We start from the raw sequence: 27006 nt of genomic DNA, 5'->3' as shown, positions 1-27006 counted from the left end.
TCATACAGCCTAACACCATCTACCCGTAATAAAAGGGTGAGTTGAAAGATTATTTTATGGGTCAGTTAACCAAAAAGAAATATTATTATATTAGTGTCCAGAAGGTTGAGTCACCTGGTGGTTGCAACAAATTGGATTTTAGAGAACACATCTCCCTGCCGTAGTTCCTACCTATGTTGCTGTCTATTTTTTGTTTTTGGTATTCCTGACCACCTTCAAGTGTTCCACTCCTGCTGTTGCATTATCCTCAATAAATCATTTTAAAATTTATAGAGAGAGAATGGGACCCCCTCATAATTTGTGCAGCAGGTGTGCAGACCTGGGATTTCAAGAAGGCTCTCGTATAATACATCTTTTAATTGTCCAGCTTCTTCTAGAGCTAAGATATCAGTTTTGGGTGGACTGACCCTTTAAGAGAGTATTAGTTGTGAATCCTGCAAGCATGCATCATCAATGGGACATTCTCTTTACCATCCCAGTCCATTGTCCGAACTCTCAATGTCATTCAAAAGATATTATGCAAAAATAAATCCATCCTTTGTGCATTCGTATTGTTTTGCACCATTTACATTCTTTTTCATACCTCTCACATCGTAATCAAAAAAAAAACACATCCCCAAAAATTCGGACAGGGTAACTATAATTATAGGATACATATGACAAACGTGGCCTTTGCCATTCCAACATGTCAGTTCAGATCTGCAAAGAAAGGATTAGCGAATACATTTTGTGAAAATGTTAGTGTAGAATGTTTAGATGGATTACACGGGTTACAGAAGTCACTTTCTTGTTTCAGTGTTATTAATATGATAAACTATCTTTACAAAAATGGCAGAGATACTTGTATTTTTATGAAAACCTTTTAAATTGTTATTGTGCCCCTTGCAGCCATCACCAAGATATCTGAATGATTCTAAAACAAAAAGTAAAAGTTGGTGGACTGCGAGGCACACTCTGTTTCCTTATATCTCTTACAGATAACAATGGCAAGAGATTTCTGATGGAGTTACAGAATACTGCAAGTGAGCAGCACTATGATGAGGAAACGGTGAAGCTGGAGTCCCTTAGTGATATAAGTAGAGTTGACTTTATTTAATAGGACTGAAACATTCCACAATGAAATTCTCATGCTTTCCCCATTTTCTTAAAGAGACCCTGTCATTGGACCATTCTTTCAACAACACTCTTTCTATAAGATTACATGTGCATTTATTGTTATTTTACGTATGTTTTTTTTTCCAGTAAGTCTTGCTTGTGTAGGCTTTCAAAAGTCCTGTGACTGCTGCTGTGTGCCGCCATCTAAGACTCAAGCAACACACTCTATCAATGGTTCCCAACATGGGGTACACATACACCCAGGGGTATGCACCAGGATATCTAGGGGTATGGGACAAAAATGAAGTTGGGGTAGGCCAAACAGCGGTATTATTGCCACCCATTCCCAACTGCACAAAAATGCAGCTACACAGTGATGTACCTATGCTCCAGCAACGATGCTATGCACCCTAGCTGCAACAAAATTTAAACGGCATGTCACATTTGGCAGACCGTGCTACTGCCAAATGCAACTCATCCAAGTGAATGCGGCTGTGCTGCAACTGAGTGCCATGCATGCAGTGGCAGTGTGGTGGGTCAGCATTTTCAAGGCTAAAGTAGGTGAAGAGGCCACATATCACCTCCCCACCAGAGTAACGGAGGGTTATAACCCATGTTGGTTTATTTTTTCCTACCTATGCCCCATTGGGGAGATTTACCTTCACTTTCCTGTCCCATAGCCAAAACAGGAAGTGAGAGGAAAAAACTGCAAATTAGGGAACCCCTTGGGGACCCCCAAGTCCCCAAAACTAGTGTCCCGATTGGAAGATTTCCCCTCAATTACTTTTCTGGTGACAACTTAAAATTTGGGATTATCTTTTACTTTTAATGACAATGGTAAACAGGACAAATATAGTTGCCCCTAAAGGCCCGTACACACGATAAGAAAATCTGTAGGGAAAATTCGTCCGATGACCGATCTGCCGATTTTCGGATTGTTAGAATGGTGCTTTCAACAGCCGACTCCGACTTTTCAGACGACAAAATCCAGATGTGCAGGCTATATAATTTTTGTCGTCCGTCAAAACAACGTCCGATTTTCGTCTCATTAGTACAGATTTCAACGGAAAAAAATCTTAAGAGCAAGACTAGGCATGCTCAGAGACGAAAGAACACATAGAAAACAATCCAACTCATGACATCACTTCTGAAGTAGAATTCTGTCGTACGGGAAAATTTGTATGAAAATAACCTCTTCACTTTCCACATCATACTAGCATGCCACAATAAACGGTCGGCAGATTGTTCGATAATCTGATTGTGTGTACAGGGCTTTACAGGGGCATAGACAGCAATTAAAACTGTGTTCTAATCCCTCTCCACTCTATCTAAAAATGAAGAAACAGTTTGGCCTTTAGCTATACTTTAAAGTGTAAGTCATGGCACAATACAAAATACAGTATATCTTTTTTATTCATGTACATTTCTTCATGTTTATCCCTTTAAACTCCCTGCAAATACAGAAAAATACCTGTTGGCTTATCAAAAAACGCACTCAGCTCCTAAATCTTTTTGTGGGCTGACACCACACAGCATTTTTGTGGCGTCAGCAATTTTGTAGAAAGACTAATTAGCCACTTTGAGAGAACACAGGAAGCGTGCACAGGATAGCTCTGAATTTCTGAAATGATGGACAGGTATTTTTTTTAACTTATCAAACAAAAACCTTGCATAGCTATATTTGATAGACCAAAAGGTAGCAATAAAATAAGTCCATTGTTAGAAAAAACATATACTTTAACCATTCCCTACTCTATTAAAAAAAAGGTTGGGCTTTACATACACTTAAATCAAGTCAAGCTAAGTATCATGTCCTATTAAGGTGGCAATTTTGTCCTACACATGATCTAGTTAATTAAATAACTAGAATCATATTTCCATTCTACCATAAAAAAGGGTTTCTAAAACTGTGCTTTCCCATGACACTTATTTATGGCCTATGGTAAACATATATAATTTCACTTAGATAATCTCCCTCAGTATGAATCATGCCTCTCGGACTTAAAAAAACAGCTTCCTCCACCAGTTTTGTTATTTCCACTACAGAGTAGATAGAATAGAAAGATGTGTTTGGTCTCTTTGCATCTGTTATAAGTTAGGCTTGGTAGTCAAGTTATTCCTTTTTAGTAAGTTTATTGGTGTTAGAAATGATCGTTAATGGGACAGGAGCAGATCACCAGGTGACTTAGACTCATTTATTTTTCAAAATCTGTATTGACAATAACTCATGCTTTCAGGTGATATCACAATGCACCAAGGAGTCATTGAGGTGGGAGGTGCAATGCATGGAACAGAGGGTGATATTAGAACGGGATGGTCAGGCTTCAGAAAGAACAGTATTAATGGTGGTCCCAAACATGGATACAAATATGGAGGAGGTGATGGGAATTTGGGGACTAGGACATGGAGTGGGTTACTGGGTCCATGTGATGGAGGAGTGAAGGGTGGACAATGATACTTGGACACCGACCCACCTCATCTGTGTATGAAACATTGATTTTACAGCCTCATGACTGAAAAACAAAACAAGAGTCTACAATGCATATTGGAACAAGAGCTTCAATTATAAGGGTGGGATCATGGGATTACTAAGGCATTTATGGTTAACAGAGGCTATGTATCAATTCAGCTTCTTCTTTATATGTTTTGACGCAAAATACTTTCAGTAGCTCAAATGGTTTCAGCTTACATACGTAGATACTCACTGCTTTCTAGCAATCAAACGTCCAACAATTTGTATATTACATAATAAAATATTCAATTGCTTCACTTCATCAAGCATGATACATAGCCCGGAGCATTTATAAAATAATATTTCTGTTCAATTACATTATTCATTATAGAAACATATACAGTAAACATGAAAGGGCATATATTTTTTATTAACTTTTATTAATTTATTTTATTTAAAATAATTTAATAAATAATGTTAATTAATAAATGATGTTTATTTTTTTATTAATTAAATGTTAAAAAAAAACATACCAACATGACTTCATTTTAAACATTACAGATTTTTCTCTCTTATATTTTTTATCTTTATTGTTTTCAAAGTCTTATACATTCTGGCTAAGGCCTGGTTCACACCTATGCATTTTTTTAGTGCATTTTCAGTTTTGCAGAAACACACTACAGCTCATTTAACATGGGTCACGTTCACATCTTTGCATTTTATGGAAAGGGCCAGGGTCTTTTTTCTGGTTTTTGGTTCCATATACTTCAATGGATCAAAAATGTGTATTGTAAAAACGCAAAATGTAACTGGAGTATGCAAACTGCAACCTGCATAGGTGTGAACCAGGCCTAAAAGGAAACACGCAATTTTGTAGGATTCTGCATTGTAAAGGTAGGGTTTCATGTTATATTGTATAAAATCACAACTCTATAGCCAATTATAAAATCTATCACTAGCCATACATTTGTAAATTGTGGGCTGAATACGAGAAATTACTTGATTCCCCCATCCAGGCTAAGCAGCGTGGATGGAGGGATATCCACTGCAGTCAATTGTATATTGAAAGTCGCTACTCCCGCAACTGTCTTGAGCACCCAATCAATGACTGAATATGAGTGGATACAGTCTCTGTTTGGCAAACAGGGCAACTCACAGCTTGCATTTTTGATGGCATTGGCCAAAATTTGGGCCATGTATGGCAAGCCCAAGGCTGCCTGTAACAAGACCAGTAATGAGGCCAATTTGGATTACAAGAACCATGTACATGAAGTCATATGATGACCAGATTTGATCTAGCATGTAGCCATTGTAAGACTGCTTCACCTGGGTTCAGGGGCCCAATATTTATGTTTAAAGCTTAGTTTACATTTGCATTATCATAAAACTGAAAACCAGGCAAATGGATAATTGCACATATGACATAGACATACCGTATACATATAAATATACAACAAATGTTTCACCTACAAAAATGTGTATTTCTTCCCATAAGATTTACACAACATAACCAGATGGATGACACCACTGTGTCTGTCATGGTTATAAACTGTAAAAGAAATACAGTGGTGCCCTTCCTTCTCCAGCGTGCTGATTGGACAGTAAAAGAGCAGCAAAAGACTAATAACGTCATTTCTGCTCTCTCAGCTCGCTCCCCCATCAACGTGTTCCTTGTCAGCACATTTACATGCAGTATACCTGAATGGCCCCCAGCTTAGACCCCTCCCTCATCCAGTCTGATTTATTGAGCATAACGGGAAGCGGATACCAAATTCAGTTAAATTCAGTTACTTACACTAGTTAGATTTAAAAATTACATTTGAGACCTATTTATCACGGTTTCACCCAAGATTCACACAACTATCACCAAAGTTGAGACATTTTTCTAGCTGAATCCCATGTAAAAGTATGCTATCTTAGGTATAAAGTGTACAGATCTTGGATGAAGACCCTGATAAATATACCCTCCTAATGACTTATTAAGGAATATAGAGTCACTTTAATGTGGGCTTTATATACAATATTTACCTGGAGTTTAGCTTTATTAGTTTGTGTACATTATTATTTATTAAAAAGTACATTATTATATTATGTAAAACCCTCTAGGGATCAGAATAAAACTTTCCTGACATAACTTTGACCAGATTCAGACACAATTGGTCATCGGTTCCCTCACAAGACCAGTAGCCATGCTATATAGTTCCTAGATGCTCTTCACTGATCCGCATTGTATTAAAATAGGAGGACCACAAGAATAGAGGTTGTTCAATTAAAAGTTATGATCTTGTGTTTCTGCATAGGAAGGCGATTTGACTCTTTTTAAAAAAGTTACCTGGGCAGATTGGGTTATTATCTGGTCACCATAGTCCATGATCAAATATGAAATCTCTTGGGACATTTAGGTTTTGTCCAGTGGTTTTACCCCATATCTTGTTCTAAGAAAAAGCTAGGCCTCTTTTACACGGACGCCTCCATTGGACGGACTCCGCTTGCTCAGCAGGGGCTCTCTCCACTCACTGTGAAAAGCGGTGATGGACAAATTCCCGCTCTCCTCTATGGGGAGATCGGTTCATCCGATCATTTACGAACCAATCTGGCAGACGGATGGAAAATAGGACCACCATCTGTCTGGATTTGACAGACCGGATAGCGGACATGTCACCGCTGACATCCACCGCTCCATGGAGTGAATGGAGGGTTCAATCCGGTCCGCCTAAAAAATTGACAGGAAGACATGATCGGACAGCTCTTGTGAAAGGGGCCTTAGGGTATTCAGACTTTTTGGCTCTCAAAATATTGGGATTTATCCCAGAACTCAGTCTAGGATTATCCCTTTAATCAGCAACCCACATGATTCTCTGGAACATTTAAGATTCAAAGGTGCAGACCACAGTTAGGCTGGCCACACACCCAGAGATTATTCCACCCATGCTAAACAGCATGGATAGTCGAATCTCCCATTGTGGCTATCGTATTCTGACAGTCGGTGCTGATTGGATGCAAGCACTATTCAGCTAACAATTTTCCACCTGTTGCCTTCAATTTTTCAATCAGGCCCACTTACTTCAATCAATATATAATATAAATAAAACCAGACGGTGCTAATATACTATATCCTCTGCGCACAAATAAATAAATAAATAAATATATCTCGTTCAGAGAAATATCGCAGCTACTTTAAAGATAAAAATTGTAAACAATCACTCTGAATAAAAGTCCATAAATGGAGTCATACACAAAGCAATAGCAGCGCTGATATTAAGTATCAATCAAAGCATGCAAGGAATTGCTACAGTACACTAGTCCTTTCTCATTAAATGTCCATCTTTATATCAGTCTTTTTCACCAATTTGGGGTCACCAGTGAGTTTTTATGGGGTCACCCGACATTCAATCCTCCACCGTTGTGATAAGGTACAAGATGGCAACTCACCAGACAAACAGGCCTTCCTATTCTCATAGAGAAGGCAAACAAGCATGAACTCTGTGGTCTTTACTCGATCGGCTGCAGCTGTTAGAAACACACCTCTCTCCACAGAAAACTGCGTTCCCTTTGCTCACGAGTCACTCACCAACCGGTTGAGGAAAACATAAAAGAAAGGACCGCACTAGTGTGATATTGTAAAACATCACTCCATAGTTTATTAACCAATCCCCCAATAAATGCACTCACAAACGCAATCAAATAGTAAGCCTTCTAATAAATCATATAGGGAAGTCACAGGGATGCATCGGTAGGCGGTGTTGGCCGGCTCACCCTCTCCACGCTGATGTTCCTAGCCTCCAGTGCCTCCGAATGTGTCACCCGAGAACTTCCGGTCGCCGCGAGGTTCACGCCCTGACGCGTTTCGTCATTTCCGACTTCTTCGAAGGGCGTGGACCTCACGGCGCGGCGTCAAGATATACACAGAGGAATGCTGACAATTCTGACGTCACATAGTAGGCGCGCCCATCTATGCAAATATCCCGGCTTACCGATAGGCGGGAACACTTCCGCCCTTACTCTATCACTCCGCGGTTCACGATACTTCCGCCCACACATCGTATTCACGATGTACAGCCAATCGGTGACTTAATCTCTTGTATGTATACAGAAAAGGAGAAACACCCTTTATGGCTAATACTCTTTTCTATGTCAACATTCCTCAATTACAAGCAATCCCAGCGAGTGATAAATACATACATGTAAATCATGGCAATACAATGCTTAAAAGTCATAACTATACAATGCTAAAAGAAAGCTGCCAAGCGGGATAAACCCTCCCAGTTAATGGAAAGAGTTTTAAAAGGTTGCATGTGGTATATCTAAATATATCAGAGCATTTTAAATTTAAAAATTAAAGATTCAAAGCTCATATCCTAATGTTATATATATAGACTCAGTAAACACTGAGTTCACTAGAGAAAAAGATAAAATCAAGGATATAATTCATAAATAACATAAATAACATAGAGTAAATTTGAATGGGTTTAGATTAAAATACCTCAGACGATATTCAGAAAAAGTAAATTTAAAATCAATCAAAAATTGAATCAAATTTAAGTTTAAGTTAATTCATATAAAACGATTAAAATGATCAAAAATCACTGATAAAACAATTGAGATCCAGCTCAATGTTTAAACCTTTGGGGTCAAGGGCCTGGGTGAGGAAAATCCATTTAGTCTCGCATTTGGATAATTCTCTCACCCAGTTTGCCCCCCTCCAAGGGGGGGTAACCCTTTCTATTCCCCAAAAATGCAGACCACGGGGATCACAATTATGGTGTCTCCTAAAATGTTCCGAGACACTATGGTCCTTAAAACCGGTCAAAATGTTTGAAATATGTTCTCCCACCCTTTTCTTTACAGTCCGTTTTGTTCGACCGATGTAGATCTTGTTACATGGACACATAAGGGCGTAGACCACATGGGTCGTGTCGCAGGTGATCAAATTTTGGACCTTAAATTGCTTGCCTATTGCTGGAACAGAGAATTCAATTCTCTTTCTTAAATTAGTTCTTGCAAAGAAACAGGCCCGACAGCGACCACAGGTATGGAAACCCTTTCTTTCAGGAAAGAAAGTTACTTTTGGGGGGTTTTGAACTTTCTTAACAACCCTGTCCCCAAAATTGGGAGCCTTTCGATATATAAAAGATGGGTTGGCCGGTATTACAGGGCCCAGAACTCTATCCTTCAACAGTAAAGGCCAATGTTTTTTAAAAATAGCTTCTACATTTTTGTAGTCATTGGAGAAATCCGATAGGAAGCTCCACTCCTTCGTATTGTCCGTGATTTTACTTTTATTTTGTAAACAGTCTGCCCTAGGTATATCTCCAATTTTCTTTATCTCCTGGTCCAAAAACTCCTCTTTGTAGCCTTTCTGAAGAAAACGGTCCTTAATTATTTTAGATTGTGACATAAAATCATGGTCAAACGTACAATTACGTCTGACCCTCATGAATTGGCCTCTAGGTATATTTTTTAACCATGTAGGATGGTGGCCACTCATGATGGACAGGTAACTGTTGCGATCAGTCTTTTTAAAATACACTTTCGTGGCAAACCCATTTGAATGTCTGAAAATGGTGACATCCAAAAACTGGATGCTAGTAGTATCCCAATGAAATTCAAGCTTAATATTATTGGGGTTCCTATTCAAATGGCTCATAAATGAAAGGAGGGATTCTTCTGTCCCGTCCCAAATAAATAAAATATCGTCTATAAACCTTTTATAAAAATTTTTTATAAAAACGTAACTCAGGTCTAGACTGATTAAAAACAAATTTGTCTTCCCACTCGGCCATAAAAATATTCGCCAAACTGGGGGCAAATTTGGCCCCCATGGCGACGCCGGTCTTTTGGCTATAAAAACAACTATTAAACCAAAAGTAGTTGTGAGATAGACAAAAAACGCCCACTTACTTATTGGATTTTAGCCAGTTCAATAGGAATCGGATGAACTTTGTTCAGATTATGGCCAGCTTTATTAAAACTCAGGTTTCCAAAATGAGCCAGCCCAAGAAACTGTGCAAATCCTACATACCAGGGCCAGCACTGGACCAGATGGAATTGTCCATGCATCAATATACCTATTACAATTTTATTTTTGGGTTTGGCTATGCTTTTTTTGAATGGGCTGCCAATGCACCACAATAGACCTAATAACAGGCATGCGCCATTTTTTCCAAAGCAGCTCAGCAGAGTGCATGGTAGTGCAGTAATGTGTGTTTTGGTGCACAACACAGCGGGAAACTTGCCTAAGTGTTTTAGGGTGCCATTGAAAAGGCACAGTGCTGCAACATACTACTACATGCACTGTCTGGTAAAGCAACACAATTTATAGGTGTCATTGGGCCCTAAACGAGTTGTATCGGGCTGGGCGCTATGTGCCTTATGATCCAAATTCAGCACTGGCATTCAGAGAACATTTAAAAGGCAGCCTAAACATACACCTGTGTCACATGGTATCTGCCATTAGAGATATGTGGGAACTGTACATGTCCCTGCCAACTACTGTCAGCCAGTAATCCAGATCAGCTGTTCCTGGAGCAGAGGGTAAGACTGGACGGTGATACCTCAATGAATGAAATGACATTTAAATGTCAGGCATTAGGAACACAGAGGGCCCTGCTTGTAAAATGGATTCATCACCCCATGCTAAACTAACTTGCTAATAGAGAAAGACAGATATCATTATATTACAGCTCTGAGTTAAAGACTGTGCCAAAAGAACTGGCCTAATTTAAAGAGTAACTCCACTTTTGTTGAGAAAAAAAACATTCCCCTCCGGGTGATTTCTGTACATTGCAAGGATTTTAACAAACTTTGTTGCAGATTCCTACCTTTTCTTATTCTGAAGAAATCAGTATTTGTTCCTCTGTGGCTCTGTGCTGAGTGGGTCTAATGGGGAGTGGTTTAATAATTATCTATCAGCTGTGGCAGCTGCAGGGCTCTAATGAGGAAAGCTGCTGGATCTGCATCCCTTTAGACGTGTTCCTATTGGGAGTATCTCACCAAAAATGACATTTTTGTTGCAGGAGATGCCAGAAATCTGACTTGTATCTTAGGCAGACTTCTGGGAAAATTGGTGAGCCAATCACACAAACAGGAAATGATGTTTCTGGGGTGTGGTCAGTATTCATTCTGTGTACAGAACAGCTCCAGGTAGAAATATTGCATTGCATTTTCAGAAAATTACAACAGCTGCAGATTGAAAAGGAAAGGTAATTTTTGAAAACATTCAATTACAATATAAATTGTGTTGCAATTGTATACACTATATTGTTTTTTCTTTACTTGCTGATTTTTTTTCCCTACGAAAGTGGAGTTACCCTTTAAGATTCTATGTTATTATAAAGCACATTTGAGATTGAGACTGACTTTACCTCAAATGCAAAATCAAATTGGAGTAGAAAATGTTTCTAGCATCAAATGAATGTAAAATTAACATTTCAAATATCTTTTACATTTCTGCTAATGGCTTGTTTATTCAGCAATAATTTTTTTCTCTATTTAGAATAACAAGTTAATGCACACGGTTGATATTCTTTAGAACAAAGGAGGCTTTCTTTTGATCAAAGTGTCTTCCAAATAAAATTGTATGCCATGCATAGACAAGAAAAAAAAAAAAGGAACAAAACTAAAAAAATAAATAAATAAATAAATAAAAAAACACTTCAGTCAGTGTTACTTTAAAAAATAGTGTTACTGGAGATAAAAGGCATATACAGCATTCTATTCTATCATTTGTCCTGTTTAAAATAACACTAAAATTGTGATACTATAATGCAATATACTTTACAGGATTTTTTTCCAATTTCTTTTTTTTTTTTTTTTAAAGTGACACTAAAAAAGGAAACAAATAAAAATGAAGATATTAATAGTTAGAAAAATAGAAATTAAAAAAAAAAAAAAATTGCACAGGTGTGGGCTGGGTTTATTATAGTCCCGGGATTAGCACTCAGGGCTTCCAGTTGGAGACAGCTCCACCCGGCGGACAGGAGGTCTGGCCCAGGATTGAGGTGGACTCCACGCTAGAGACACGAGGTCTGTGTATGGGAGTCAGGAGGGCTCCTACCTTTTCTAAGAGAGAGAGCCTGCAGGTGGTAGTTTGAGCGTACATGTCTGCAGGAGGCAGAGGTAGTCCATGACAGCACAGAGTGAAACTGATCTTAAGTAAGCTACATGGGAGTTTGACTGAAGGGTACTTGTGTTGGTCTGAGGAGCAGACCTCAAGCCTAGGCGTGAGGCCTGAAGCAGCTGGTGAGTAAGTCGGGAGGCGGAAGTAACAACTTACAGCAGTAATGGAACCCCCTGTGTGGGAAATTGCTGTTGTTTTTTTTTAACTTTCTGTTCCTTTAAATAAAAGTGGGCTGCTATGCCCTTAAAAATGCAGTCTTGAAATTGATTGCACCATTTGAGTTTAATCATCCCCCCCGGAACTTTACAAGGGATCAATTGAAACACATACATATTATTTAAAATAAAAAAAAAACTCCTATTTTACTTGTCAGGTTGCTTTACAGTGATAGTAAAGTCTTGTTTTTTTTATTTAAAAATAACAAACATGTTATACTTACCTGCTCTGTGCAGTGGTTTTGCACAGAGCAAGCCTAATCCTCCTCTTCTTGGGTCCCTCAGTGGTGCTCCTGGCTCCTCCCTCCTGCTGAGTGTCCCTACATCAAGCAGCTGTGCTATGGGAGCACCTGGGCCATGCCGATGCTCTGTGTGTCCATTCAGACATGGAGCCCCCCCCTCTCCTCATTGGCTCACTGACTTTGATTGCAGCAGTGGGAGCCAATGGAGCCCACTGTGTGTCTCAGCCAATCAGGAGGGAGAGTCACGGACAGCCAAATCTCTCATGCAACAATGCTAGATCGAGATGGGGCTCAGGTAAGTATTAGGGGGGGTTGAGCGGGGCTGCTGCACACAGAAGGTTTTTCATCTTAAAATACATTAAGATAAAAAAAAAAACCTTCTGCCTTTAGAACCACTTTAACTATCTTCATATGCAGATCAAAGCTTACCTGTTTGATGTGCAAATGAATGGAACAGAGTAAATAAAAATAGTAACAATATTGCTATCTCTATATCTCCTGTCTGAAAAATGTTTATAAACTTTGTTCAGAAGGTCCATTTTTTGACAGCAGAAACTTTAATAGCTGCCCTATTTGCACAGAAATTTTCTGCTGTCAAACAGATTGCCAGCAATGTAGGGGGAGCTCCAGCAGGAAAGAAGGACAGGATGTGCTATACGCTCTGTATAATTCTATTAAGTTTTTGGGGCATGTGTGGTGCGCCCAATGTCTACAGCTGGTGAATTTATACAATGCAACAAGAACACCTAAAGCTGATCTATAGCTTTTGGTGAAGTTTAAATACGTTAGTTTTATTTAAACAGACTGGTCCAAATGAATTATTTACTTCACTAATATATAAACAAGTGAACTGGTGATCACCTATCATTTTAATCACTACTACCAGTTTACGACCGCCCACCGATGTACTGCGGCAGGCAGCCGCTCCCAGGCAAATCACTGTACATGTACGGCGCTCGCTCTCGGGAGGGTAGGGGGCTACCCCCGTCATCGCGCTCCCGCCCCGGCTTGTCAGCGGGGAAGCCGATGCACGGGTCAGGCGGCTCCGATTGCCGCCTGACACCCGCGATCTCTCCCGCTGAGAGAGAAGGACAGGCAGCTGTTGTAAACACAGCTTACCATTCTTCTCCCTGAAATGATCATAGAGCCCATGTGATCCTTCTATATAGGATCACATGTCTCTATGGTCATTTCAGAAGCCACGCCCCCCCACAGTTAGAATCACTCCCCTAGGCTCACATTTAACCCCTTGATCACCCATAATGTTAGCCCCTTCCCTGCCAATGGCATTATTACAGTAACAGTGCATATTTTTAGCACTGATTACTGTAGTAATGTCACTGGTCCCCCCAAAAGTGTCAAAAATGTCAGTTAGGGGTCCGATCTGTCGGCCGCAATGTCACAGTCCCGCAAAAAATCGCAGATCACCGCCATTACTAGTAAAAAAAACAAAAAACAATAAAATTGACATACATTTATCCTGTAGTTAGTAGACGCGACATCTTTTGCGCAAACCAATCAAAATACGCTTATTGCGATTTGTTTTACCAAAATTATGTAGCAGAAAACATATTGGCCTAAAATGTTAAAAAAATTTAGATTTTTACATTTTTTTTGGGAATGTTATATATCAGAATGTGAAAAATATTGTTTTTTTTTTTTCAAAATTGTCGCTCTTTTTTTCAAAAATTAAAAACCCCACAGGTGATCAAATACCACCAAAAGAAAGCTCTATTTGTGGGGAAAAAAATGACATAAATTTCCTTTGGGTATAGCATTGCGCGACCGTGCAATTGTCCGTTAAAGTAACGCAGTGCCGAATCGCTAAATGAGGTCAGGAATGAGGTAAAATCTTCCGGTCTTAAAGTGGATAAAAATACAATCATTGAGAATTTTTTTGTCAAAGACATGTAGCTAAATACATTTTGGCCTAAATATATGACAAAAATTGAACATATTGGATATTTTTTAACAGTCAAATTAGAAAATGTAAATTTTTTGCAAAATTTTCGCTCTTTTTTTATTAATATTGAAAAAAATAAAAAGCACAGAGGTGATCAAATACCACCAAGAGAAAGCTTTGTTTGTGGGAAAAAAAGGATGTAAATTTTGTTTGGGTACAGCAATGCATGACCACGCAATTGTCAGTTAAATTGGCGCAGTGCCATGTTGTAAAAAGTGACCTGGTCATTGAGCAGCAAAATCTTCCGGAGCTAAAGTGGTTAAATGATTGCGTTTGAATACATGTATGGAACATATGACCAACAACCGGGTTGTTTTTAGAAATAATGTCTATGTGTAACTGTTGACTTTTTGATATTTGAATAAATTTTGATCTTTTTAAAAAAAAAAAAACATTTGTGTCATTACTTCTGAGGTATATATAAAATCCCACCCATGTACTTTATTGTCTCCTATTTACTTCACTATGATGCAGCAGCTGTCAGTTGTGAGCTGGAGCTACATACAGTATATAGCAGTGTGTTTGGGAAGATGGGAAATTCTCTTCCCACTGCCAGAAAAAAATGGGGTAAGCCTGAGCAGCTATTAAATGAATAAAGGTGCGCTGATATAAATAATAATAATAAAGCTGCTACCAAGAAATGTGTAGTATAATAGTGAAAATGGTTGGTGCGCTAAATTAAAATGTGACTCCAATCAGTATCTTGATGTGAAACATAAATTGGGATACATAAATTAAAATTATATATCATATATGTGCAAAAAAGATTATCAATATACAAAATTATTGTCCATCAATTAAATTAATCCGTGACAATTCCGTGATAAATTCTGTGCTGAAATTCAAAATGACCATCCACGTGAAACGATCCCACCACCAGCAGGTTTAACTTCTTACCAGATATATGGATATAAATGGCATAGCTAATCCTCATGAACCGAGATTAATTAATTGTTATCCCCTTCACCATCACCCGGCGTGCAAAAACACTCTGAAGCCTCTTACCAGATGCAAATTATGTAGGGCATTGGAAGTAGGCTTTCCTTTCTTTGGGATATGGCTATGGGCTGACCAACAATCCTCCGGTCCACTGATGGAGTGATGTCCTGACTCTTACTTGCTCCACGATTTACATGTATGAAAAGATTCAATGGGAACCGCAATGGTTCATTACCCCCGATTTATTGGATATATAAGGCAATTACACTTACATTCAAATAGCGAATTGAAGAGCCTGTGGAAACTTTCACGTCCGGCTGCAGCACGGACGGATGACGTGAGTGGCGACCGTGAAGATGGATTTACATGGGGGGGGGGGGGGCATTTTTTTTTTTTTTTAATAAAGAAAAAACTGTCTCTGTGTTTTTTTTACTTTTTGGTGAATGGGTAGGGGTACGATGCACCCAATACTCATTCACATGGAAGGGGTGGGATCTGGTGGCCCCCTTGTTAAAGAGGGCTTCCAGATTTCTGATAAGCCCCCTACATGCTACATACAAGTTGCTACACACGACAAAGTATCAGCTTGCAGAGGTAAGATGACACGTTTCAGATTGTACATGCACATGTCACCACCCTCATATGTCTGTGGCCAGTCTAAGGATTTATGTTCACGGGCATTGGTGTGCATTTAGAACAAGTCAAACATGCATCAAAAATCAGAAAATCAAAACTGCATTTGAAACAAAAGTAGAGGTAAATGCATATGGTAAAGGGTTCATTGACTTATTGTTGTTTGGGTCTATTTCCAGCACTGATGACTCATCTGTCTGGCATATGTAAGGACATCAGCTGACTTCTTTAAACTACTTTAGGCAATTAGACACAGAGGGCTTGATTTACTAAAACTGGAGTGTGCAAAATCTGGGGCAGCTTTGCAGAGAAACCAATCAGCTTCCAGGTTTTATTGTCAAAGCATAATCACTTCCGGACCACCCACCGCCTTTTTACTGCGGCAGGGTGGCACGGACAGGCAAAGCATCGTAGGTCTACGTCGCTCTCCTGAAGGCCACTAGGGAGCGTGCGCACCCCCCCCCCCGGTCGTCAGCAGGGAGGGAAGCCGATGCGGGTGTCAGGAGGCTCCGATTACCGCTGACAGCCCCGATCTCGCCCCACTGAGAGAGAAGGACGGTCGGCTGTTGTAAACACAGCTGACCGTCCTTCTCCCTGCAATGATCATAGAGCCCCTGTGATCCTTCTATATAGGATCGAATGTCTCTATGATCATTTCACAAGTCCAACACCCCCCCCCCCCCCCCCCACAGTTAGAATCACTCCCCTAGGGTCACATTTACCCCTTGATAACCCATAGTGTTAACCCCTTCCCTGCCAGTGTCATTATTACACTGATTACTGTAGTAATGTCACTGGTACCCCCAAAAGTGTCAAAAATGTCAGTTAAGGGGCCGATCTGTCCGCCACAATGTCGCAGTCCTGCGAAAAATCGCAGATCGCCGCCATTACTAGTAAAAAAAAAAAACATTAAAAATGACATAAATCTGTCCCGTAGTTTGTAGACACAGTAACTTTTGCGAAAACCAATCAAAATACGCTTATTTCGATTTTTTTTTTACCAAAAATATGTAGCAGAAAACAAATTGGCCTAAAATGTTAAAAAATTTCGATTTTTACATTTTTTTTTTTTTTTTTGGAGAATGTCAATGTCATATAGCAGAATGTGAAAAATATTGTTTTTTTTTTTTTTTTTTTCAAAATTGTCGCTCTTTTTTTCGTTATAGCGCAAAAAATTAAAGTCGCACAGGTGATACAATACCACCAAAAGAAAGCTCTATTTGTGGGGAAAAAATTGTCCATTAAAGTAACGCAGTGCCAAATAGCAAAATAGGGCCTGGTCATTAAGGGGGCAAATCTTCCGGTCCAGAACTGGTTAATTGAAAAGGCTGAAGTTAGAAGCTGATTGGCTACCATGCACAGCTGCACTGGATTTTGCACTCTCCAGTTTTAGTAAATCAAGCCCAGAGATTTTTGAAGGAAAGAACCTGCACTTTGTAAATATGTAAATTCATATTCCAGTCATGTTTAGGTGTCTGTTGTTTTGTAAAGGTTAAGTTACACATTTGCAACAAAGACTATTCTTAAAAATAAGGGGTAGTCAAATAGCACGGCACCTCGTCAGATCTGTATGACAGAATCCTATTTTTAGTACATTGAACGTGGCGTGTGTGTTACGTGACATTATGCTTTCTCTACTGAACAAGGACACTTAAGGTCCCTTGGCTGAGTGTTCATATACAAGACACAGAGTGCTGCTGATATTACATCTGCTATTACATATTTATTAACCTTTTTAGACCTTGCTATAAGAAAAATCTTAGACTTCAAAAACAATCTGCAAAACAATCCTTACTTAAAGCAATAATAAACTCCAAACCAAAATTGATTGAAGCTTGCCAATCATTAGATGTGTTGGCTGCATTAGTTTTCTTTTTTTTAGGCCAGTGACCATGCTTGCACCTGCAGAACATTAGGCCAGGTTCACATCTATGCGATTTTTCATGCAGCCGCATTTGCTCAGGAACAGCAGCCTATTCATTTGAATGGGCTGCTGTAACTGCGGGAAACGTAGGGAAAAGGTTTCCAATGCTTGGGGGTACAATTAAAAATGAATGACACCCCCACCCATCTGCTAACAGCAGCGTATTTTTCGTTGCATGTGTACACGCAGTTCAGCCCCCGCATAGATGTAAAGCAAGCCTTAGTTTTGTGTCAGAATTTCAGTACAAGTTATAGCCTGACAACATACCTCCCAACTTTTTAAGATGGGAATTAGGGACACCTATTATTAAACGTATGTAGGCATAGGACACACCCCCTGCCATGCCCCCTTAAAGAGAATTCTACTAAATAAGGATTAGTGCTTTTTCTTACCACTACTATATCTTAACCACTTAAGCCCCGGAGGATTTGGCTGCTAAACGACCAGGGGGTATTTTGCGATTCGGCACTGTGTGACTTTAACGGACAATTGCGCGGTCGTGCGACGCTGTACCTAAATGAATTTGACGTCCTTTTTTTCCCACAAACAGAGCTTTCTTTTGGTGGTATTTGATCACCTGTGCGCCTTTTACTTTTTGCGCTATAAACAAAAAAAGAGCGTAAATTTTGCAAAAATAACAATATTTTTCACATTTTTTTTATATGAAATTCCCCCCAAAAAAAATGTAAAAATCAAAATTTTTTAACATTTTCGGCCAATTTGTTTTATGCTACATATATTTGGTAAAAAAAAAATCGCAAAAAGGGTATTTTTATTGGTTTGCGCAAAAGTTATCGCGTTTACTAACAAAGGGAAAGATTTTTGTCATTTTTGTTGTTTTTTTTTTTAATGCGTAATGGCGGCGATCTGCGATTTTTTTTGCGGTACTGCGACATTGGGGCGGACAGATCGGACCCTTGACTGACATTTTTGACACTTTTGGGGTTACCAGTGACATTTCTACAGTAATCAGTGCTATAAATATGCACTGTTACTGTAAAAATACACTGGTAGTGAAGGGGTTAACTTTATTTGAGAGGGAGGGGCTGTGTGTGTCCCTAGGGGCGTGCTTTCTACTGTGATTGGCTGTGACTTGAGGTGTAAGGACACTGATCAACGGATCTACATACTAGATCCGTTTGATCAGTGTTTTTACACCGAGGAGAATGACAGGCAGCTTGTTTACACAAGCCGCCTGACTTTCTCCCTCTCCCCCAACGATCGCCGAGTGACCGGCGGACATCGGGTCCTCCCAGGCTAGTGACGTCAATTAACGTCACTCTGCCTGTGAGGGGCTGACCGCCGCAGTAAATTTACTTTCGGCGGTCGGCAAGCGGTTAATACCGGCTTTTAAAATCTACAAATGCAGCAATTTAGAAACTGGATGAAAGGTTTGGCACTGAGAAACACTTTTTGAAAGATAAAAAGTGCATTTTATATACAACGATATAGATCAGACCAAAATGAGGGACAGATGAGAAGGAAAGAGCGACAGAGGAACTTTGTTCCAATTTAGGAAAAGTCCCTCCAAATCAGGAGCCATCAGAGATGTATAGTAACTAAGTAGAACTACTTCACTACTGTACTTAAGTACGGAAAGGCGGTATCTGTACTTTCCTAGAGTAGAATTTTTTTCCTTCCTTTCCTTCCTTCTTTCCTTCTTTTATTTACTTCCACTTTTACTTCACTACATTTTTTCGATGATTTCAATACTTCTACTTCGATATTTTTTTTTTGTGCTGCATAGTTACTAGTTACAATTATAAAAACTACCACTGCCAGAACAGTAGATGGCAGGTTTCATGAAGCTCAAAACATGTGTATTATCAGCGCATACGAAAATAAATGCTACTGTATGTATAAATAAAAGCTGCATTTGAAATAATAAAAAACAATATGATGTTCAAACTTTTGACTTCTTTCTTTAATAAGTACATAACACAGTACTTGTACTTTTACTTTCAGTACTTGAGTAACAATTTTTTTTTCAAAACTACTGGTACTTTTACTTTCAGTACTTGAGTAGCAAAATTTTTAAAAAAACTACTTGCAATACTTAAGTACAAAAAATGTTGAATACTTTAGTACTTCTACTCAAGTCACTTTTTGATCGAGCACTTCCACTTCTACTCAAGTCACTTTTTGATCGAGCACTTGTACTTTTACTCAAGTATGGGTTTTGAGTACTTTATACAACTCTGGGAGCCATGCTAACAACAATGTATGTTAAAAGTTATTTTGTATTTAAAAATTGTCATTTAAAAATAAAGCTTATCCTGCAGTATCCTAAAGAGGTTATTCGTATATTTAATGGTGGTCTTCAGATAAAGGTTGTTTAAGACTCTACTAATTATAGGCCTGGATATGGTCCACCACCGCTCTTTAGGGCTAATGACTAGTGGTGGACAATATCAGATGTCTATTTATATACTGATAAGAATAAGAAAAAAAAAAAAAAAAAAGAATAAGGACGGGATAGAAAGTGCAGTTGTGAGAAGACTGTGCGGGACTATGTGTGCCACTCTCTTACAACTCTTTCCATTGTCCTCTGCACTGTACTATATGGAAGATAGTGCCTGTCAGGGCTGCTATTATAAATCATGCGGCCCCCTACAACCTACCTGACAGGACCCCCCCACCCAGTACCCTTCAATCAGCAGCCCTGCCCACTACCCCAGACTCTGTACCCCCTGCACTCCCAACTACCCTACACTCTGCAGTCAATGTACCCCCATTGACAGATTACTCTACACCGCTGGCATCCTTCACTACCCAAACACTCAGCATCCCCTGCACACTTGTACTCCCACTACTCTAACACTATATAGCACACCTCCTGCATCCTCCACCACCCCACCACCTTCTGCACTCCTGCATCCCTCCCTTACACCCGACTCTGAACCCTCTGCATTCCCCATTACCCAGCACTCTGCACCACCTGCATCCCCAGCACAGCACAGTGTACCACCTACATCTCCCACTACTTCATCTGCACCCTCATTATACCTTACAATGTATCCCTGACCCCCCACTGCCACTACCCCACACCCCCTGCATTCCCTATTACTACAGACTCCTTATATCCCTATTACCCTACATGCTGCACCCCTAGCATCCCCCAGTAACCAATATTTTGCCCCCCAATACTCTGTACCCCCTATTTCTCTGTTTATATTCCACACTCTGCACTCCCATTACCCCACATTCTGCACCCTCTGCTCACCTCGCTTACCCACATACTACACACTCTGCATCCCTACTACTTCATATTCTTCAGTCCCTGCATTCCCCATTACTCCACATTCTGCACCCCCATTACTCCATACTCTGCACCCTCTCTGCTCCCCATTACTCCACATTCTGCACCCCCCATTACTCCATACTCTGCACCCTCTGTGCTCCGTATTACTCCACATTCTGCACCCCCCATTACTACATACTCTGCACCCTCTGTGCTTCCCATTACTTCACATTCTGCACCCCCATTACTCCATACTCTGCACCCTCTCTGCTCCCCATTACTCCACATTCTGCACCCCCCATTACTCCATACTCTGCACCCTCTGTGCTCCACATTACTCCACATTCTGCACCCCCCATTACTACATACTCTGCACCCTCTGTGCTTCCCATTACTCCACATTCTGCACCTGCCATCACGCTAAATTCTGCACCCCCCCCCCCCCCATTACTCCATACTCTGCACCCTCTGTGCTCCGCATTACTCCACATTCTGCACCCACCATCACCCTACATTCGGCCCCACCTGTGCTCCCCCTCCCCCCCCAATTACCCCACATTCTGGACCCCTGAATCCCTGTACCACACACCAGATTTTTTCCTACCCACATAGTCCTGTATCTGTTACAGGTTTTCGACACATAGAGCCAAGTAGGTGATATGTCAGCAGCCTAATTAGTCCAAATGTGTGTAGCTTAACAAAGGGTGGGGGTCCAAGTAAGGATGACCATACATTACACAATTTTCTTGTTCAATTTCCTTTAGATTTACCTTTAACTATGTAGAAGAATGGACTACCTGATTGCATGCAATATGAAAGTGTTTAGGTTTGACCTCATATTATATGGTTTTGGTAAATCTAAAGGAAAATTGAACAACAAAATTGTATAATGTATGGCGAGCCTTAGATTAGTTTAAGGTGCTAAGGTTAAGTTTTTGATGAGAAAAGTGTAGTAATTATTTAGGTAAGATAGAGGGAACCTGAAGGCAAACAGTTTCTAATTTTTATAGACTTGATGAATCTTGCAGGTATGTAACTAGCTTGAATGAATCTAGCTTGGCAAGGTTGACCCTACTGAAACCAAAGTTTGGTCCTGTGGGTATTATCCTTAAAATATTTCAAAACCATACAACCAAAATGCAATATATTGCAGTTTTCTAGTCTTACGTGTGGTGGCTGCATTGGTTCTCTTTTTTTTTTAAGTTTTCTTTTTAATTTATTTTCACCTGGCAATCCTGCCAGTAACACAACCTATCCAAGTGTGACAAGGCTCACTCACTGTACTGCATTTATAGAGGAGCATTATTGTCACCGTTGGATAAGAAGTTAGGACTAAAAATCACCCCCCCCCTCTCCTCGTCACCGTAAAATAGGAAGGAGGTGTTCTGTAGTCCACAGAGGCAGCGCTGATAATAATATTGGGGATTTCAGTGCAGCATGTGCAGAGATCCCAGGTAGTTATGAGTTTACTGTATTTCTGGCAGGATCAACATGAGGAAATGTGCATGTAAAGCTGAGAGGTACTGAATATGTTCTTTTGGGCGATATATACATATTTTAAGGTTTTCTATTGCCTTAAGGGAGGAATAGTCCATCAGTATATTCTGGGTCGGCTGTGATGTGTCCTCCCAGCTGGAGTTACTAAAACAGCCCTAGCTGGAATCTGAAATGTTCAATCCATCTAAACTGGCTTTTTACTATAATAAGGGCACCATTTTTACTTAGAGATTATCACATCACATTATTTCCAGTATGCAAATTATTAAACATTACATAATTATTATAATTATTAGACATTTATTAATTAGGCATACAACAATACTGAGCCAGATTCAGCCGTTGCAGTATGATTACTCATTCTACTGGCAGGCACATTTTCATTATAATTGATCCCTATAGTATATAGAACATATAACAGGTTACCTAAAAGTTCCCCAGTAAATCTTACACAATAATTCAATGTCTTTCTAATATACATTGCTCTAGAAAATAGTTGACTTACTTGCCGTTGTTGAATATAACCGTGCAGTTAGGCCAGCAGTCATGGTTGACTAGACAGAGATTTGGGAAAATGCCAACGCCGACAGCTTGAAGACCCCTTTGGTCACTTAAAGTAAATCCATTGCAGTTTATCTTTTCAATTTGACAGACAACACACAGGAGAGGGAAGGAAATGGAACAATCAAAATGAGCAAATAGCTATACAATACAAGCGTGGTAATTGCCACACTTAGCAATTCTTGGCAAACTGGGCAAAAGAAACCACTTGGTCCACCATCAGTAATGCAGAAAATAACCTTGACCTGTGATTATCTCTGAATACGCTGAGGTAGTCTTCTATATCACTTTAAAGATCTATAGTGAGCTCAGCATGCATGCTGTAGGCCAATTGCAATCAACAGGTAGTCAATCAGTGCTGTTATTGTCATCAAAAATGACTTTAACAAACGTTGTTGATTTAATGTGATGAATTTATTCTTCTATTAATACGATCTAGGAAATCACAATACTCCATTCAAATACCCCTAAAGAAATGTGATCTCATCTGAAACGCATCAGAATTTTCATACGTTACTTCAAATTCTGTGAATAATACCAGTCGCTGCTTTGTTTTTAGATTTCTATATCTTGGTTTTATACCTTGTACCTTATTGGATGTGTGTTTTGGATCACACTGTTTTGCATTATGATCTATCGATCTTTTAATACATTCAAATAAAATTATTTTTTACTCATTGGATGTGTGGTGGCCCACATAGTCCCAACAACCCATGGGGTTCTTTTCTTGCTTGTTGTGTTCAAACAGGGACGATGTCAAACCCACATCCTGGGTTCCGATTAGATGGGGACTTTTCTACTTTCAAAAAACATTCCAACCAGATTCCAAGCAGGACAGCAATGGACTCAGCAAAAGGGTAGTGCTGGAATGATGACACACATTCAGGGCTCAGATGGATAATAATTCATCGAACTGGTCAGCCATGTATGTAGCCATGTATGTATGTTAATACTAAAATGTAAATTACAGGCATTCTGGAGGTAGAGCTACTTTATGTTTAATAGATCAGCTGGGCATTAAAGAGACAGTAAAGCAATCAAACACTAGAGCTATAAAAAGATAGTTCTAGTTCCAAGTCATGTTAGATGATGTATAAAAGTTCATAAGCAGCGCTTGATAGAAGGAAAATGCTTGCATGATGGGTGCATGTAGTTCTGCACTGTGGCGCTGTTATCAACAGAGCTTTATTTCATTTTCAATGTAGACTCTGCTGAATTTAGTCCCCCAATACATGTTGGGGTGGGTCAAAGACATGTAAAAAAAAAGAAAGGTCTGTGCAACCTGCTTTTTTCAGCTTTCAAGTAAGTGCTTGACTTTATTATCCCTGCCTTGCTTCTCTAATGCCCTAGTGATCTGTAAAGTAGACTTAAAGCAGAGTTCCGGCCTCGGGGGTCAAATTTAGATAAAAATACCCCCGGGACAGTCAGGCCTAGTACATTCCACAATGGCTAGCCTCTGAACTGTCCTGGGTCGCACTTACCTTTTAGAAGAAGCACTTACCTTGAAAATTTATTCTCCAGCGCTGCCATCTCAGGTGTGGGCAGCTGAAGCCAGCGCGTCCTCTTCTGCGGCCTCTTCGGTGACGTCTGAGTCCCACAATGCACTGCACCGGCCCCGCTCGTCACTTTCGGTGCAAGCGCGGCATTCCCTGCACAGCTTCTGGGCATGCCCAGAAGCTGTTTAGCAGGGAATGATGTGCCTGCACCGGAAGGGACGAGCGGGGCTGTTGCAGGCGCATTGATTCCTGGGAGTGATGACGTTCAGCTCCCAGGAGTCATCGCAAACCGGAAGTGACGGCGCGGGCCGCAGCCGCAGAGGGAGGAAGTGGAAGGAAGGTGAGTATATTTTCTTCTATAATAAGGTAAGTGACCAAAAAAAAATAAAAATCGGGAGCATCCATTTCTTTTTCAGGTTGCACTCAGCAAGTGGATGGCCCAAAATTGATTTTTTTTTTCGATTTTGAGGCCGGAACTCCGCTTTAAGACTATATCAGGTCTCCCACCATACACAGAACATGGGAATGCTAAAGGTTTTATTAAAGCAGAGTTCCGGCCTCAAAATGGAAAAATCCACCGTCTCTTCCGGCTTGCAATGACTCCTGGGAGCTGAACGTCATCGCTCCCAGGAATCAATGCGCCTGCACCGGCCCCGCTCGTCACTTCCGGTGCAGGCGTGGCATTCCCTGCTAAACAGCTTCTGGTCATGCCCAGAAGCTGTGCAGGGATGCTGCGCCTGCACTGAAAGTGACGAGCGGGCCGGTGCAGTGCATTGTGGGGCTCCAACGTCACCGAAGAGGCCGCAGAAGAGGATGCGTTGGCTTCAGCTGCCCACGCCTGAGGTGGCAGCGCTGGAAAATAACTATATCTTCTAAAAGGTAAGTGTGACCCGGGACAGTTCAGAGGCTATCCATTGTGGAATGCACTAGCCCTGACTGTCCCGGGGGTATTTTTATCTAAAATTCACCCCCGAGGCCGGAACTCTGCTTTAAATATAAACTGCAAAATACCTTTTCCCATCAGCAGTCTTGTGACTTCTATCAGTGTCTGGTTAAAACTTGTAGGAGGAGTTTTCATTCTCCCATGATTGTCCTATCAGGCTGCAGGACCCACGACCCTCTGTCTGGACAGTGCTGATTGGCCCTCTGCAGATCACATGCACTTTCCCAAGAAAAATACACACCAAACTGAGCACGCACAGCTTGCCCCCAAGGCTCTGTTCTATCAGGAGATGGTTTGGGGAGTGTGGAAGAAGGGGAGGATCAGAGAACACAGGATCAAGCAGCCTTTTTACACAATCCATAGGATTACACCCTTAGGTTCCACAGTGAGTATAACAAGCATGCTTTACTGCAGTGGTCCTCAACTCCGGTCCTCATGGCCCACTAACAGGCCAGATTTTAAGTATTACCTTGGGGAGATGCAGACTAGAGTACTGCAATTACTGAGCAGCAAATGATATCACCTGGGATGTATTTCAGTTATCTTGCAAACCTGGCCTGTTAGTGGGCCCTGTAGGCCAGGGTTGAGGACCACTGCTTTACTGCATATACACACTGATTTTTTCTGTTGTGGGTTTAGTAACACTTTAAATAAATTTGCCTAATTCCATAATGATTCGGCAGATTTAGTTTACCACAGTTTGGACTTACCAATCCAAAGATGTGAGAGACGTACTGCATTCCAAACTGTTTACTCTGATTTGGCCAATAATCTAGAAAGCTTTGAACATCTTCCATAAGTCCGCTCTTCTCCTCTTGGTCAAAATGCTCAAGGTGGCTTTGGAGGTCATCAACGGAGACTAAGCATCCTTCAGTGAGGCCTCCTCCTTCTCGCTCTATCCGCCACAAAATTCTAGCTGCAAGCCTGGTATGTAATAAAGACAGACATATTAATCTGCTGTGTGAGGAAATATGCCATTCAATGTTTTATGGAGTAATGTCGGTAAAACTTTCTTATTGCACTAACATACAATTTTTCAGGACATGATTTCAGGGTATGTCCCCTTCTTCAAGGTCCCAGCAGTACTTCATTGTCTCTTTCGCAAGTGCACTAATATGGCTACAAACACCTCAAGCATGATGTTTTACCGAAATGTCCTTCCTTCTAACCCCTTCCTGACCACCCGCCGCCTTTTTACTGCGGCAGGGTGGCTCTCCTGTGCAAACCAACGTAGACCTACGTCAGTCGAACACGGGAAGCTAGGGACGGTCAGCTGTTGTAAACACAGCCGACCGTTCTTCTCCTTGAAATGATCACAGAGCTCATGTGATCCTTATATATAGGATCACATGTCTTTATGGTCATTTCACAAGCCACGCCCCCCCCCCCCCCACAGTTAGAATCACTCCCCTAGGCTCACATTTAACCCATTGATCACCCATAGGGTTCCCTGCCAGTGTCATTATTACAGTAACATTTCATATTTATAGCACTGATTACTGTAGTAATGTCACTGGTACCCCCAAAAGTGTCAAAAATGTCTGTTAGGGGTCCGATCTGTCCGCCGCAATGTCGCAGTCCCGCAAAAAATTGCAGATCGCCGCCATTACTAGTAAAAACGCTTATTGCAGTTTTTTTTACCAAAAATATGTAGCAGAAAACAAATTGGCCTAAAATGTTAAAAAA

General features: G+C 40.4%; 1 protein-coding gene across 2 annotated transcripts in view; it reads right to left on the bottom strand.

The window, feature by feature from the left end:
• Positions 1 to 27006, bottom strand: part of SMYD1 (SET and MYND domain containing 1) — a 75786-nt gene that overhangs the window by 16428 nt on the left and 32352 nt on the right. Inside the window, exons 3-5 of one of the 2 annotated variants that reach the window (XM_082258523.1) lie at positions 26031 to 26244; positions 22826 to 22956; positions 3570 to 3608 (exon numbers count right to left, since the gene is read on the bottom strand). In XM_082258523.1, coding sequence (XP_082114649.1) covers positions 3570 to 3608; positions 22826 to 22956; positions 26031 to 26244 — 384 coding nt within the window. The remainder of the gene's footprint in view (positions 1 to 3569; positions 3609 to 22825; positions 22957 to 26030; positions 26245 to 27006) is intronic. The other variant, XM_082258524.1, reaches the window with a different exon arrangement.

Source organism: Pelophylax lessonae (genome assembly GCF_965119305.1).
Source record: "Pelophylax lessonae genome assembly, chromosome: 1".
In the NCBI taxonomy this organism is placed as follows: domain Eukaryota; kingdom Metazoa; phylum Chordata; class Amphibia; order Anura; family Ranidae; genus Pelophylax; species Pelophylax lessonae.
This window is presented reverse-complemented; position numbering and strand designations above follow the sequence as displayed.